This window comes from Mya arenaria, chromosome 13 (genome assembly GCF_026914265.1).
Source record: "Mya arenaria isolate MELC-2E11 chromosome 13, ASM2691426v1".
NCBI lineage: Eukaryota > Metazoa > Mollusca > Bivalvia > Myida > Myidae > Mya > Mya arenaria.
The window spans coordinates 12829385-12846264 of NC_069134.1; the positions used below are offsets into that span (position 1 = coordinate 12829385).

General features: G+C 32.8%; 1 protein-coding gene and 1 non-coding gene across 2 annotated transcripts; both read right to left on the bottom strand.

Annotated features, from left to right (window-relative positions):
• Nucleotides 1–6002: 6002 nt before the first annotated feature.
• Nucleotides 6003–6074, bottom strand: Trnaw-cca (transfer RNA tryptophan (anticodon CCA)). The gene has a single exon. It is a non-coding gene; the product is annotated as a tRNA-Trp (tRNA).
• Nucleotides 6075–6084: 10 nt separating this feature from the next.
• On the bottom strand, nt 6085–10796 carry LOC128212767 (profilin-1A-like). The gene is made up of 2 exons (XM_052918071.1): nt 10600–10796; nt 6085–7580 (listed from the first exon to the last, which is right to left on the bottom strand). The coding sequence occupies exons 1-2, from the start codon at nt 10645–10647 to the stop codon at nt 7188–7190; spliced, it is 441 nt and encodes a 146-aa protein (XP_052774031.1). The 5' UTR covers nt 10648–10796; the 3' UTR covers nt 6085–7187.
• Between the last annotated feature and the right edge of the window lie 6084 nt (nt 10797–16880).

The following is a 16880-nucleotide window of genomic DNA, read 5'->3' on the forward strand; positions in this document are numbered from 1 at the left end:
CAAAGGTCAATATCAAAAATTGTTGTTAAACATAGACACATGATCCAAATTTCAATGCCGTGGCTATTAAAAAATAGGCAAGTATTTTTCAAGATGATAGATAGTCTGATCCATGTAAAGGCAGTGCAAAAAATAAGGTAATAGTAAACGAAAAATAAATATTACACTATGACGTACTCTTCATTTATGTCACAGCTACCACGAAACACTGTAAAACTAGTTTGAGTCCCAAAGTGATCGCCCAATGTATAAATATGATAATCCAAAAGACCTTAACTTAAAGTTGTTATTGTCATTTGAAAATATATATTACATTGCTATTCAGCGTAAGTGTCACTGTAGCCCATTATGAAAATATTCCATGAACAACTATAAAATAGTTTTAGTCTGGATGTTTATCCAAAAGTATATATGCCAGGTATAAAACGGCAAATCAAAAGCAATTTCCCCTTTTCCAAGATACTTATAGTGTTAAAATAAAAAGTAATTCCATTAAACATCAATAGAAGTAAATCAATTCACCAGGTTTGGGTTATGTACATATGGACAGGTAGACGTCACACATATGCTTTGGCACGAATTATTAAATAAAAAAAAAATATTGATCAAATCGTTAGTTAAAAAAACTCATCGTCATGATAACACACATATAATGGCAGATTTCTGCAAGCTGAACCTCAAAAGTAATGCACGTCTTTCCATACCTGGACTTCCTGGCCATAAACTGTTCCATACCGCGTTGCAATCGCCATAATCCGCTATAAACGTGTCACGAGATTCAGTCCAGTATTTAAATATTTGTGTGTACACTTTTTCCCAAAACATAATATGGTCATCAAGTTTTTATCAAATTCCCGATTTTATATCATATGCATCGCACTGAAGTTTGATACTTTTCAAAATGATGAGATTTTGCTGAATTGCTGCAATACTGGTGTATACCTGTTTAAAATTAGATTGACCTACCACTAACTTTATACGCCTCCCGTATTTCATTAGCAGATCAATCGTTAATAACAGTGACAATTGAACTATTTCATCTAGGACAAGGTTGAAATACATTTGATCGATGAACTATTATTTTTATCTCGTGATGATCTTTTTGCAGATTAGCTGCATTGAATTATAAGCAATATAATGTGAACATGTCAACTTAGTACGGTTAATGAAAATATAGGTGACAAAAAAGGAAAAATAAAAATGTGAAAATTGAGCCATTCAATCATTTGAAGAAAATATAACTACAGAACAAATGAAAACTCTTCCTGATTTATAGCAGGTTACGTTGTTTTGGCGTGCGATATTTGTTTTCATTAAAATATTATTACGTACAACTTGGTGAAAGAACTTGTCGGATAGGATTGTTGGGTTATGTTCCACGAAAACAGTTTTTCACCTTTCTCAATAATTTGTCCCGAGTATACGGCTATCTATAACATACATTTCCCTCACCATCTCCCACCCTCTTCCCAACGAAGAGTTATCATAATTCTAATCGCGTTTTACCCCTTAATCATCCGACTTAACTGTAAGACAAATGGTGCACACAAAGAAAAAATGTTTCCACGAAAGTAATTGGTAATTTCTGTAATTACTATATATAATATATAAAGAATATGTTTAGTATTTTACAAAGAGTTTTTAGACTAAACTTATGGCAGAAGTCAGGAATCACACAGCAGGGCTTTTTAACATGTTAACTCATGTATATTTGAATAGATATTTTAGTTGCAATGACCTTTACCGTGACCATATGAGCCCCAAACGCAATACCATGAATAATGTCCATTAACTTTTCCTATAACCAACTTTGGTAAAATTGTGCCAACCCTTACTAAATATATTTAGTTTCATATGTGTAATATATTCAGTTTAAACTTGTTTGTTTTTCTATTTTGGGTAACAGTTAAGTTGATCCTAGGGGTCCGAACGGTAACAGGTAGGCGAAGCTTAACCGTTCAATATCTTTCGTGCGGATACATTACAACGTCATTTATATTAACGCTAATTATTGATTTTTCCCTTAACCGCATGCCCGGTTCGATATACATGTATATACATTATCCACTTCACTTCTGCTGAAGCTCTCCGATACTATTTAAATATCTCGGGCTGTGGTTGTAGTAACTATTAGTTATGCACATATAAATCGTATATCAGATATGTAAAGAACATAATTGTTTTTTATCCATGACCATGCAATAAGGAATGTGCAATATCTTATTTCAGGAGATATGGGCTGGTAAGAAACGTTGTGCTTGATTTACGGCTCGTTTAAAGGGGACCTTATGTTATGAAAGCGTAAATCTGCAATCGAACACAACTTATACAGTTTTATGTGTAAGTTAAAGAGAATAAACTCACAAGCGTTGAAAAAAATAAGATATTTAGAAACAAATTTAATTAAAACATATAAATTACGTTAGATAATACCTGTTCAATGGTACCCATTCATAACCTCTAACTGCACTGGCTATTTAGTATCACGTGATTTATACATCCACTCCAAATGCTACCAAGCAACAATTTCACATACCCAGACATTTAATCACGTTTCTCTGCAAATAATGCATAGTGAACATTTTCGACGTCGGTATAAAATTCACACCTCAATTTGTTCACGCACTGTATACCTTTCCACCTAAATGAGGACTTTATAATTTTGCACTGACGCCAAGGGCTAGAAGAACATGATTAAAGTTCCATTTTATATCTACATGAGCTCAAGAGAGTTATCTGTATTTACTTCTAACATTGAAATGATCAAACACTAGTAGCTTACCTTTATAGTGATAAGATAGACCGAGACTTACCGCTTCTAAAATCATTTATCAAAAGTCTATTAATGAACACTGTCAATTATGATGATTGAACAGTTTATCTGCAAACAATCACCAGATAAAATTTGTTTATCATGCATTGTACTGACTAGATAATTGTATTTAAAATATATTTTTACGGAAATTGAATACTTACAATTATTTCCTCTTCAGGTTTTTTAACTTCCAAAATGGGCTCAATCTTCCTCATTTTCATCATCATCATCATCATCTTCAATTATTAATCAATCACCACAATAAACACTCTTTATTATGTATTGGAACAACTTCATTGTTTTGAAACACTGTTAAATAAAGTTACGTGGACAAAGGTAATAATCCGATGATAAAGGAAAGTTCAAAAGTTTCCCCGTCCAAAGTATTAGTATGCACGCCTTTCCTTGTAAGGCAGACCTTTCACTGGCGGTATGTGTTTGTATTTAATCGTCTAATCCAATTATTTCTAAACTCATTAAGTCATTTGAATAATGTATGCGGCAAATGTGTCCTAAATTACGAATTTGTTCTTTTCCTGTCAAATATATTGAACGAATATTTGATATTTAAAATGCATGAGAAAGTCCTAAGATATATATAAATATTTAATTCTGAATAGATAAATAATTACGAGAGCATTTATCCGTCTCATTATTTTTCACTTTATTCTTTATACACTTGATGCACTTACATACCGAACTGATTTTAATTAAAACCTTCCGAATCTTTTAACAATATATTCTTATGTTTAGAACTTTAGACCATTTCTTTGAAATTTATCAACAAACTCTTTCATGTTTGTTTTTTGTAGATTTTAAGATTTAAAGAATTTGTGTTTGCCTTCTTGTTAATAAAATTATAAAAAAGGATCTGATTCCTTTAAAACTACAAAGAATGCGTATGAATGTGTACAATTTGTATAGTGATGTAAACGAAATACAACAATGGAATAAGACCGATTTAATAAAAATGTAAATATGCCTAAGGAAACATTACAGATTTTCCTTTCATTATACCATGCCCACAGCGGATTGAAATGAATGATCGCGTCCTTTACGTATGCGAGTAAACAAAATCTGTTTATACTATTGCAAGGTAATGTTTTATTGTTCAATCGAATACTATTGTTTGCAGATATTTTTTATTCAAGGAGCCCTTCTTTAAACAAAACCCCCTTCCCCGCCCACAAATAGAAGGTTTCGTTCAATTATTTTGGTTAGAAAACATTTAAACATTTCACTCCCACACCAAGATCAGGCATGTAAAACCAGGGTGCAAAAGTAGACCAAACGCGTATTTAAAATAAGAAATAAGGGTAACTTTATAAAAAAATCATTTAATGTACTGTTTTACCGTTTAGTAGAAGGACCACAAGGCATTATGAGCAGAGTTACAAACAGCATCCGAATCATGAGCTTAAGACAGAATACAGCTTATACAAAATATGTTACCGCCCCCGGTGTGAACGACATGTTACCTGTCCCCAGTGTAAACATGTTATTTGCCCCCAGTGCCTCATGTTACTTGCCTCCAGTGTCAACGACATGTTACTTGCCCCCAGTGTTAACGCCATGTTACTTTCCCCCGGTGTTACCTTTATGTTACTTGCTCCAAGTGTTACCCACATGTTACTTGCCTCCGGTGTAAACGACATGTAACTTGCTCCCAGTGCTAATAACATGTTACTTGCTCCGGTGTTAACGACATGCAACTTGCTCCCAGTGCTAATTACATGTTACTTGCCTCCGGTGTTAACGACATGTTACTTGCTCCCAGTGCTTATTACATGTTACTTGTCGCCGGTATTAACAACATGTTACTTTCCCGCAGTCATAACATCGTAATGTAGCAACTAAAACTGATTCAAATGCAAATCCGTCGATTGCTGCGACGGCATCTCGACCTGTAACCTTGGCAAGAAACAACACCTACGATGTTCCTCAGACAGATAGACCTGATCCACCCATGTGCGATAACGTTTTAAGTACGTCGAACGTCCCTGCCATCATACATAATACATATGGTAAACGTATATTGCCGTTCATAGATTTGATGAAAGGAATATCCATATTACCAATGTTTACATATCAGACAGTAATTGAACGTTTAATGTTGATATCTTTAATTTACTTATTAGTGGCAGAGCCAATACTCATGACAATTATTCTTCACAGGTATCGTAATAGTTTTGCAATCCAAACATTGTCAATATGTATCTGTAATATGTTATAACAACTGACTTTAAAATAACTGTATATGTTTAGTTATAATTCACATTATTACGTCGTCGGCAAACACGGTACTTTTTCCGTTTCACTTCAAACATACCGTGGGACAATTGACTGACAAAATCATGTTTTAATGAATATGCATGAGGCGAAACAAGCCATGGTTATACCATGCAATTCTATGGTTATTTCAATCTCGATAACTTTTAAATGTCGAATATGCTTGATCTTTTGACCCGCCATTGGGGGTGTTATCCTTCTTGTCATGAAAGTTCAATATGATAAGATGGCATGCCACGCACATACCCAGGTCGTTGCCTCAAATGTCATGATCACGCTTAGAGGTCTAATTTTGAAATGGTCCTTGTCCGCGCTGTATATTGATTATGCGATACAGGGTTTAAAAAAAATGCGATAAAGGATCACTATGGTGAGGTGGCGTGTCGCGCACAAGACTCAGGCCTGTACCTTAAAGGTTAATGTCACGCGTAGAGGAAATGGGTTGAAATGATTTTTGTTTGGGCTGTATCTTGACCATGCATTCTAGGATTTTCAAAAAAACTGTCATGTAGGTTCACCATGATGAGGCGGAGTATCGCAGGTTCCATACTCTTGAAATTGCGGCTCTTGTCCTTGAAACTTAAGTCAGTCTTATGGGCATACAATAATTTGGATAAACCACGTGATTTTTGACGCCAAATTTGGTTATTTTCGTATAGAAAATCGCTGTAAGTTTGTTATATTAGTGCCAATTTTACAATAACCAAATGTAACGTAACAAACCACGTGATGTGTCCTCAATGTGCATCACCGACTGCATTCACTGAATAGGTTCAGACTATATAACGCAATCCGATTTTGTTTTGCATTGTTTTTAGATCTAATATTAAATATCAGCCATAGTTGTACATTCATTATTTTCAAAATAATTGTGCTTTCCGATCATTGCAAAAAAGGATGACCCCGACGTGATTCGAACACGCAACCTTCTGATCTGGAGTCAGACGCGCTACCGTTGCGCCACGGAGTCGGTATTGGCAAGCTGAGCGACAAGGAATACTATGTTTTATGCTTACTAAATTAAAAATTATCTAATTACATGCAAAACGAATCATTCGTCCATCATTCATTACTGTGTCATTGTATTATTGTGACATATCAATGATGCTCTATTTTTCACTTAACTTAAAGATCCATTAACTACAACTTTGACCTTTTCCCTTAAACAAAACGTACCATATCAAAGTTATGAATACGTGGTTGAAATTCAATTCAATACATGCATGCAAAGATAAACAAATAAAAAAAAACAATTTAATTTCCGTTGACAGCAAGCTTCGATCGCACGGGCTCTGATTTCGTAGTCCATGTTTGTGATATTGAGTCTAGCGTGCCGATAAATCCAAAAGTTGTGATGTTCAATATCTCTCCTCGGTATGAAGTACACTATAAAACTTGTCTGGGCTACCACCCACATCAACATGTGGACCACTTTCAATTCCTCCATTCTCTCCGTGGATATAAACAACTAAATTATTTTGAGCACATAATGCTCCGTTATAACGTAAAGTTACATGAAACGTTTATGACCATGTGCTGAGTCAAGTTTATAGGCATTTTAGGATACTATGCGTCCTCTAAATCAGCAACGCTTCAAAGAAGTTGTTAACTCATAGACAATATTTTTAATTATGTTAATGAAGCACGCCGACAGTTTGTTTATATATTAAACATTATGACTTTTATATTACAGCCAGCTCTTCTGTACGCATTCAATCGCATTGATTTAACATTTGGAGGTATTAACTCTGCTGTACACATCAAACGACTTTGATGCAACATTTTGAGGTGTTCAGTCGCATCAGTTACTGACTATTTTTCTTCAAATTTGATAATTTCCCCTTGCAACACAAGACCACGCTCTCGCGCCATAATGTGCCAACGAGAATGATTAACCATAAGTAAATACACCTTAAAACGTTAATGTAGAAGCTCATTTTCATGTACGGTAAATGAAATTGTTTTTAGCCGATCTTTGCAATATTTGTTGTACTCAGATTTAGAAAAATCTCTATCGTTATGCGTTGGACACGAAACAATATACTTTATATATATAACATTACATATAATTGAATTATACACGCTATATACCTTGCTCCTTTAAATATTCTCCTAATTTAGTCACCACATTATAACACCCGCCTGGGTGTGCACCTTCCTCGTGCGTAGCTATCACTATACATTTATTACACCGGAAAACGACGCATCCCGTCCCCTCGGTGCTTTCCCGGCCCACGATCAGACCACTCTCCGCACGTGTACACGTGAATGTCCGTCCTCCGACCCGAACACCGTCCTTCCATAGTTTTGATGGATCGATAAAACCAAACACAAGAGTTTTTATTTCGTCACTAGTAAGGCCATACCCGTGAGTCGAGGCCCACTTCCGCCCGTCTGTGCCGAAGATTGCGCTGTTTGTCACGAAGCCACTGTCCGTCAGTACCAGCGATATATACTCGTTCCATGACGACGGCATCTTTAAAGAAGCAATACGAGACTGCATTTTAATTAAGATGTACAATGCTTACAAATACAATATATATACTATAAAACAGCCCATAGTTTGAGTATTGTAGGTTGGCACCGCTCAACGGTGAAAATGAGTTCCTGTGTTATTTAAACAATCCATGTTCTAATTATCGCACTATATGAAACACTATGCAATCTAAGTCCACTTCTCTACTGTCATACTACAATACGTTTACGGAGTACTTTGCCAGTGCAATATTAGGTTTGCAATTATCCTCTTCGATTGTTGTATTGTCAACTTTTCTGTCATTGAACCTTTCGCTCAATCATCTAGCAAATATGCCACACAAAACATAGGCCACTTTTTGTTTTTCATATTTTACATGTTTCTATCAAAGATGCCAGGTCGTGATCAATATACACGTATACAAATAATTGGTAAATATCAAATCCATTAAGAGTTGAAGATCGTCTAATGTTTTGATATGATAGCAGTCATCCAATATCATGTCAACTATTCGATCGCGTTTTAAGAGAAAACGAGCAATATTATATTCAAATATTTTGATCGGAGAGCTATCGAATTAATTAGACTAAGTTTCGATTTTCTATGTTGAATTTATCATATTGCATTAAAAGGTCGCTTGAATGTTTGATAAACCTTATTTAAAGGAATCTCGTATTAAGAAAAAAAACAGTATTAAGGAAGTTAAGAATACATTGGTTTTGTGAACATCAGACTATTTTTAAATCTATACTGTATTTATCAAATCGTCACTGGGGAAGAGGCTTTTGCTAAATGGCTAATTTATGTACATGCGCAATACGATGACATACGGATGGAAGCGCCAAATATCATATCGATTACATCTCAATGTTTGTAAAGTATATCTTTGTTTAACTAAATTTGTAAGCGCTACTTAGTACGAAGGAAGATCTTCCCAATTGTATGCATCTAATCAGATAATTGACAAATCGACACCTCCATTCGGTATATGAGCTGTTCAATCGTTTACAGAAGATATAACTATAAACTCAATGATAAATCTTCATGACTTACAGCCGGTTACGTTGTTTTGATAAGCGATGTCCCTTTTCATTAACATATTATTACGTAGGTTGAACTGGGCGAAGTGTCGGAAAGGATGGTTGGGGTATGCACAACGGGAAAATATACATTACCTTTCTCCATTAGTTCCATACCGCAGATTATACGAGTATCTTAAACATTAAACTCCCTCACCATAACCCCCCATACCCTCAAAGTTATCAGATTTCTGAAAACTATGCCCCTTTATCCCTTCGACTTAACTGTAAGACAAATGGCACCCACTAGAGAAAACTTCCATCGAATACTAATTGTTTTAGGTCGGTGGAAAAAACCCAACACATTTATTTGGTTACTTTTGTTATTAATGACGCTTCTATACCAGACCTAATATACACATACTATGTTTAGTATTTTGTAAAGATTTATCAGACTAGACTTATCACAGTAGTAATAAATGAATAACCACGCAACTCTGTTTTATTAATATTGTTATATATTTACTAAAATTTAGTCGAAGATACACAAAATGGTATGTATGATCCTGTTTCGCTGAAATTAGGTATTGCTTTATAACTATAACACACTATTTCACAAGACCCTCAAGACTGGACTATACACATTGTATAAAACTGGCCATAATTGCTATGGCTATGATAATGGCTTTTTACTAGTAGAAACGGTCTGAAAATAATTGCTTCTCATTTCTGTTGCGTCAAAAAAAGAAAGTAGGTCAAACGGTCACCGCAAAATTCCAACGCATTATCATAAAAAATGAAAGTCAAAAGGTCACTGCCAATGTTATCGAAGGAAAACGATGATATATAGTTCACTGTATTCTGTGAACAATTTATTTCTACATAGCATTAATACAAATAAGAAAGAAAGCCGAAATGTCACATTGTCATTACAGGGGAGTTGCATAACTGTACTGTCAATTTCAATGTTGTACCCTAAGAACTAAGAAAATAGGTCAAACGGTAATGGTAAATGTCATCAGAGGTCAATAGCGAAAATTATTGGCAAACATATACACAGTATCAAAATTTCATTGCCGCAGATTAAAAAATAGAAACTATTTTAGAATATTACACCATGACTTACACTTCATTTACGTCACTGCTACCATGAAACACTGTTAAACTAGTTTGAGTCTAAATTGATCACCCAATGTGTAAATATGATAATTCAGAAGACAGACTACCTTCACTGGAAGTAATTACGGTCATTTGAAAATGTATATTGCACTTCTATTCAGCGTACTTGTCACTCATACTAATTATTTAGATACTTCATGAACTATAAACAAGTTTTTGTCAGGAAGTTGTCATCCTAAATATATATATATATATATATATATATATATATATATATATATATATATATATATATATACCGGGTATTAAACGGCAACTCCAAAGGCAATAACTCTGTTTCCAAGGACAACGGAATATCTATCACATGCACTACTACTTATCGTGTTGTATCTTCTATCAATTAAAAAGTCATTCCAATGAACATCTATAGAAGTAAATCAATGCAAAAGGTTTAGGTAATGTTCATTTGCACGGGTAGAAGTCAGACATATCTTGCGTGATATACTATTAATTAAAAAAATATTGATGAAGTCGTTAGTAAAAAATCTATAAACAGTTCATCGAAACAGCAAGACGAATTTAAATTTAAAAAAGAACATTGTTTAAAACATATCTTGTGGCAATTATACTTAGCAATTATTGTTGGGAAGTTGGACATTTCGGGAAATAACACATCCACCATTGTCCTGTTAACACACATATAATGGCAGATGTTTTCAAGTAAACTCTCAGGAATTAGCGAACATACTAACACAATAAAAGAAAGATTAAAACATTTTCTTTGATTTATACTATCAAATTTATTCAATTTAAAAATACAGGAAATTTACGGATAATTCACTTTCATGAAGAAATTTGAGTAATGCATGAGAACGCCATACCTGGACTTCCTGGGCATAAATTGTTCCATACCGCGTTGGAATTGCCATTATCCGCTATGAACGTGTCACGAGATTAAGTCTAGTATTTAAATATTTTTGTGCACACTTTATTTCCAAAACATAATATGGTCATCAAGTTTTTATCATATTCCCGATTTTATATATCACACTGAAGTTTGATACTTTTCAAAATTATAAGTTATTGCTGAATTGCTGGAAGAATGATGTATACCTGTTTAAAAATACATCGACCTACCACATTACTATATACGCCTAACGTATTTCATTAGCAGATCAATCGTTAATAACAGTGACAATTAAACTATTTCATCTAGGACAAGGCTTAAATACATTTGATCGATGAACTATTATTTTTATCTCGTGATGATCTTTTTGCCGATTAGTTGCATTGAATTATAAGCAGTATAACGTGAACAAGTCAACTTAGTACAGTAAATGAAAAATAGGTGACAAAAAAAAGTAAAAATAAAAATGTGAAAATTAAGCCATTCAATCATTTGAAGAAAATATAACTACAGAAAAAATGAAAACTCCTAATGACTTATAGCAAGTTACATTGTTTTGGCGAGCAATATTCTTTTTTCATTTAAATAGTAATACGTAATTTCAACTGGGTGAAGAACATGTTTGATAGGATGGTTGGGGTATGATCTACGAGAATTTTAATTTTACCTTTCTCAATCATTTGTCCCATACCATAGAGTATATGAGTAGCAATAACATATAACTCCCTCACCATCATACCACCAAATGAAAGTTCTCAGAATTCTTATTGGCGCCGCACTGAAGTGCGCGCCTATTATGGAATGGGAATTTATTTTAGTTAGTGGTAGGAGCGGTTTTTAAGTTGATTGACAGTTGGGTTGGACTGTTATTTTATCATGATTAAAAATGCAAATGGGTGGCGATTGCATGGGTGTTAAAAATGCTATTTATGGTTGAATAGATTGTCTTCAATTTATCTTTAAAACATTATATCGGAAGAACGACAAATAAGTTTAATAACTGTTCCCGATTCGTTTACGTTTTCCGATTGGTTACCTGTAATATCATGTGCCGGAAATATAAACATTCGGAGGAGTTCCGAATGAAATGTAAAATGTGTGGACCGGTATTTATGTGAATGGGAATAATTATGTTTTATGTTGTTTTGTTATGTTTACTGCATTGATAAACCATGAGGTAAGCTGTTTTCTTTAATTTAATCGATATTGGAATTAAATGTACATCTAACTTTATTTGTTAATATGTTGAAGATGACATTAGTAAAATTTTATTACGATTGCCCCCGAGTTGTTTTATTTTTAGAACACTACACATATCCGGATGTTGCTATTTTTAGAACCAGAAGGTATTTCCCCGCTACTGTATAGTTGGAAAAGTTGATTACGATACATCTAACAATTTAAGTCATTACAGTAAAACATGGATTGTAAGTGAATTATACGCGTAAGAGAAGATTTTCGGTCGAAAAAACGAATGTCAACAATCAGCATGGAACTGGGATATTCGTATCAAAGGGCTATTCGTGTAAGTATCCTTGAGTAGTTGTGCACTGGTTGACGGTACATTTCCGAACAGGGCACAAATACCGAACACCGGCTAAAACACGCGTTTGTTTACCGTGATCGGTTATTCGATGATCTAGATCAATACAGAAGCTTGCCTTGGTCACACTTGCGAAGTTTCATCTTGTTTTGTTAAGTATTTTTCTAAAAAATGTCATTCAATGTTAATACTATTAAGGATCAAAATGTAGCACACGGGGGAATGACGTCAGAGGGTGCACGCGCATCTTTAAGTTTTGCAGTTATGTTGACCAACATTTAAGATATTTATAAATAAAAATCACGCTTTACAGTTGAATTGCATGTTTTGAAAAAAACCCATCGGAAACAATAAATAACTTTGCAGCTAAGTGTTTATATAATATAGCATACTTATTAATTATAATTGTATGACCATGTATTTTCGCTTTGCAAGTGTTCGGTATTTGTGCCCTCCATAGCATAAATTAAGGGTGATTTACTGTCCATAAAATGAACGATTTTCGACATATAATTGATGAGATAATAAATATGTACTTTTGCAGATGTTTAACCAAAGATGTTTCATACGAAATGTTAACTTAATACAACAACAACTCTTCAAGATAATTGTGGAAAACCTCAAAAAGTGTTCGAATTTGTGACCTTAGCCAGTACGTGTATGTGTTCAAAAATGTTTGTTTTTTAATTTATCTTTGGAAATCTTAAATCATTATTATTTGCCAAATGTTAAGACAGCGTGTTAATATTTTTACATGTACTATAAATACCAGGTATACATGTTACATACTTTACATCTACTTATAATGAACCAGTCAATTGTAACCACGCCCCCCCCCCAGGTCGAGGAATAGCTGGGACTTTGACTTTCGGTCCAGCCAACCCCAGGTAAAATCCTCGTCCTGCGGGGATGAACTGATGGTCAAATCCCTGCCATATGCCCCCGTACCCCAGGGAGCCTAGGTAAGGCATATGCCCTGCTATATTTTGCTCAAAGACAAAACCACCGCATTCACCCGGCACTGCGAAGCCACCTGAAAGGTAAAAACACAGCCCATTTCCCCGGCTATCCCCAGTCTTGGGGGGTTGTGGTTACAGTTGACTGGTGCATTATGTACAGGTTACATATTTTTAAATGTACTTATGTACATCATTTATGTACATGATATGAGTATGTAATTTTTTATTTGATTGTTTTATCTTAGAAAAATATTAGACTTAAAATTTTGTTTAAAAATGATGTGTTTTGGTATGTGACCTATTTCTAACATACCGTAATACATGAACATATCCATTATTTGTTTACAAACTGCATATTTTCAAAATAAACCTGTAAGAAAAGATGTACATGGTTTCGGGCTGGAAGCCACGACAGCTTGGACACTAGCGACATTCATTTGCTTGGTGTAGGTCTCGTTGAACGCTATACTGTTGTGAATCATTATTAACCATATGCACAACAACTACACATTTGTGCCTACCAACCTTTACTCTTGGCTAAAACGGATATTAGTGCAGAATGTATAATTAATACATGTACATTTGTATTTGACGGTTGTAGTTTCTGTTGGTTGATAATCAGAAGTCTAATTTCTTTCAGGCAGGAAAATGACTGAATATTACTAAGTCAACAAATCGGGGTTATATGAAGAATTCCAGCCTGCATTAAATACTTTGTTGGATCATTGAGACAGATTTGACATCCATGTCTATCAACAAGGCAGTCACATCTGATAGAGATGATGTGAGTATTTCATATAAAACATATTTGAGTTGGTGTTTGTTGTTTAATAAACTCACTGTATTCAATAATCCAGTGGTGGTGGTAGTGGTGGTGATGATGATGAATTTTATTGATAAATTTAGTAATTGTCTTTATATAATATACATGTATGTATCAGCTTGTTGTTTTGTTTTTTATATAATGTCGAGAAATATTAAACTGTTTTATTTTATTTTGTATATGTTTGGCAGTATTATTATCTATACTAATTAGTTAGAAAGTACTTTTTTTTCTTTTACAGCACTAAACATTCTAGATAGGTAAAGAACCTGAAGGGGCATGAAAACCAAATCAGCATTGACTCAGCATTGAGTAATTATCATCTGTGCACACACTACAAGTACAAACGCATGGGAACAAACCAAACTTCAATTGTTGAAGAGTGAAGAATTATTGTGAAAAATTCTAAATGTTAGAATACCATTGACTAAATAAAACAATTAGACATCGATTACCCACAGAGAATGTTTACATGTTATAATATTAAAAAGACATTAGTTGAGAACTTTTACTCTGACATTTTTGGAGGAGCATAACCGCCTACTTAGTGTTCTTGTTTCTTTACATATTTTAATTTAAAAGTACATTTATTGTTTTTAAATCTGAATTCTGAGTTAGTATCATAAGTAAAATTCATTTATTTGAATTAGTCCAATTAAGCTTTATCAATTTTTACAAGAAAAAGGTTGATTTTTAAGCATTTTATTAGTTATAAAAATGTATAGTTACATGACATTATGTATATTTTCTTCAAAACTGAACGGTAAACTATCATAATAATTATTGTACATTGTAAATATGATGTTGTTATGATTGAATCTGTAATTATGTCATAATGTGTTTATACCTTCTCTAAATAAAGATATTATCATTATTATTATTATTATTATTATTATTATTATTATTATTATTATTATTACTATTATTATTATAAATTGTATTTTCAATTGTTCATTAGACATCATAGAAAATATTTAAAATGATTTTGCAGGTTGTTTTATTATTAACTATTTTTTATAAATTTATAAAACTGCTATAATTCAAACATCGAAATACTGCTCTGTTCCGAAGACTCACAAGATCAATCAAAATGATTTTTTCCCATTAATATCAATAATATGTTCGGTTGAACTTAAGTTTTCTGTTAACTGAAGTTTATTTTACCAGAAACTGTTGTGTTTATTTCATAATCTCTGATAATGTGAAAAAAAATCAAATATAGACAAAATATTTTTAATTCACGGTAAAAAATCTTCAACATTTGGATAAAATTCCCATAGTGTACCATGATAATAACTATGTTGTGGGTAAAAGCTTTATAAAAGTGTGTATTACTTATACCTGAAGTTAATTCAGTTTAAATAATTATGGCCTTTAAGGATTTTTGTTTTCATATAGATTTCCTGTTATATTGAGCTTTGTCAATTTTTGTTGTTGTTTTGTATTATGTACAATTACTACATCTATTTTCTAACTTATTTTTTTTTTGTCTCATTTGTCGAATTGAATTGTTACATGTTTAAGTGAGAAAAAAACAACACACTATTTTAAAGATGCACTCTTACTCCCAAATAAGACTTATCACAATTAATATTGTTGTTTTGATTTTTTAAATGGGTTTATAGATGTCAACAACAATGTTTCTAATTAAGGATCTTGAGTTCAATTTGCTAATAAGAATGAACATAAAACATGGTTTTTCTGCCTTGTGATACTATAGTAGACCACAGTAAATCTTTTAGCAATCACCAATCATTTAATTAGCAATCACCAATCATTTAATATTTGTCATGCTTTCTGCTATTATAAATAGGGTCAAAAGCTTGTATTCAGTAAACAATATTTCAGTAAGTGCATTATTTAGTAAGTAGTTATTGTTTTATCAGTCAATTTGATGTGTGTTATAAATACAATTATATGTATTGATTTCAAATAAGAGTTTCACTTCAAAGATGCTCATTTAAAGATAATGAACAGACACACAAAAACTAGACACATTTGATACTAATTATATGAATGATTGTTCAGGTGACCTCTGATTTCTTTTGGAGATATTCATAAATGGGTGTTATTCTTTGTTGTCTTCAGTTTCTTATACATTTAAGGATTTTTATAATTGCTTTTCTGGTATATATTACAATGTAATTTAATGCAAATGAAAACACACTTTAAACTAGACACATTTGATACTAATGATATAAATGATTATTGTTTACATGTACTCTGATTTGTTATGAAGATATTCATAAAGGGGTGTTCTTCATGTTATTATACATTTTGGACTTGATTTAGTATTGCTTTTCTGGTATATATTCATTTCATGCACAAAGAAATTATTTTAAGTGTTCAGTATCACTTTCACACATTGTTTACTATTTTTGTGTGCATATTTGGCCTATTTATGCTTATATGTGCATTGTTGTATTTCAAAACCTTTGTGAAAAATAGAAACAGTATTATTTCTTTCATACATAGTCTGATACATATTCAGTTTGAATGCGTTATTTTTATCATATTTAAAAAAATTGCCATTGTCCAATAAGACACATGCTGTTTTTGTGTTAATATCATTATCAACTAAAAATATCCATTTTCAACTCTTCTTTACCATGTAAATGAAGAAGTTAACATTATAACTCCATTGACCAGATTTTTATGCAATTTCACATTACATTTTAGTATTATTAAACAGCTAAAAACAAGGCATGTTATGTTATAAATGCATTTCATCTAGTAAACAATGTTCACTTTTTATATAACAGTTCAATAATTATGTTCTATTTATGTTTGCAACTTTCAGACGAAATGATAATGTATATTAAAGTACTACAAGAATTGTTAAATTGTTATTTCATATCACTTCTTCATGATGAATGAGGAAACTTATTCTTCCCTACAAGTTGTCATTCCAGCATGGTGACGTTGGCCCC